Source organism: Poecilia reticulata, linkage group LG8 (genome assembly GCF_000633615.1).
Source record: "Poecilia reticulata strain Guanapo linkage group LG8, Guppy_female_1.0+MT, whole genome shotgun sequence".
In the NCBI taxonomy this organism is placed as follows: domain Eukaryota; kingdom Metazoa; phylum Chordata; class Actinopteri; order Cyprinodontiformes; family Poeciliidae; genus Poecilia; species Poecilia reticulata.
The window spans coordinates 11,689,633-11,690,756 of NC_024338.1; the positions used below are offsets into that span (position 1 = coordinate 11,689,633).

The 1,124-nt window shown below is 34.6% G+C and overlaps 1 protein-coding gene across 1 annotated transcript; it reads left to right on the plus strand.

The window, feature by feature from the left end:
* On the plus strand, positions 1-985 carry LOC103468888 (cytochrome P450 2K1-like; the record flags this gene model as incomplete). Its single annotated transcript, XM_008416268.1, has 3 exons — positions 1-48; positions 133-295; positions 825-985. Coding segments are annotated over 3 exons (372 nt in total), but the record flags the coding sequence as incomplete, so codon positions are not given.
* Positions 986-1,124: the final 139 nt, after the last annotated feature.

The following is a 1,124-nucleotide window of genomic DNA, read 5'->3' on the forward strand; positions in this document are numbered from 1 at the left end:
AACCTGCTGCAGCTTGATCTCCAGAGACCCTACAAAACACTGTGTGAGGTGGGCTCAGACTTGAACGGTTCAGCAACATTGAAACCTGTTTGACCTCTGTTTCATTTATTTATCCTGTTTTCATCCACTCAGCTTTCCAAGAAATATGGGTCTGTGTTTACAGTTTATTTTGGACCAAAAAAAGTGGTTGTTCTCACCGGGTACAGGACAGTCAGAGAGGCTCTGGTCGGCTATGCAGACGAGTTTGGACAAAGAGAAATCAAACCTATATTTGCAGATGTAACGAAGCATAGTGGTATGTCCAGAAGTAAATTATTACAAATCTTTTTAAAAGTACTAATGAACAACTGTTAGATATTCTCACTTTTCTCTCATTAAACCCACTGACTTCAATATATTTTAAGGATTTTATGTGACAGATCAACTATAAAATAGTGCAAGAATTGGGAAGTAGAAAAAAAAGGAGAAGTACAATTTAAATAAAAAAAAAWAATTGAAAATCTGAAAAGTGTGGCATCTACCAGAGTTCAATATTTTTAGTTATACTTCTCCCAGTTTTGCAGAAGTAACATTTCTGCCCTTTTGTTTTTGGAAAATAGATCAATGTAAGTGATATTGGATGGAGATTATTTGTGAACATCAATTACAATGTATTCCAAGGATTTTTAAAAGAATTTACTTCTGGGATTTGTGTTTACTTAACGYGTAACTACTTATTGTTGGTCTATCACAGTAAAATCGCCAATGAAATGTTCGTTTTTGTAACTTGACAAAATATTAAAACAAAGTTCAAAATTTATTATGAGTTCTGTTTACTGTATAAGGAATCCTGTTTTCAAATGGAGAAACATGGAAAGAGATGCGTCGTTTTGCCCTCAACACCCTCAGAGACTTTGGGATGGGGAAGAGAGTTGCAGAGGAGAAAATCTTAGAGGAGTGTGGACACCTCATTCAAGTGTTTGAGAGTTATAAAGGTATAACATGATGYTGTRTTTMTCTAGAAATAGACAMARAGTTCTTCACTCAAATGGTTTAATCATTGTTTTGGTACTAATTCATATTCCTTTTGTAAGTTACATTTTAATAGCAGACAAGATAAAACCGTAACTCTCTTGCTCCACAGG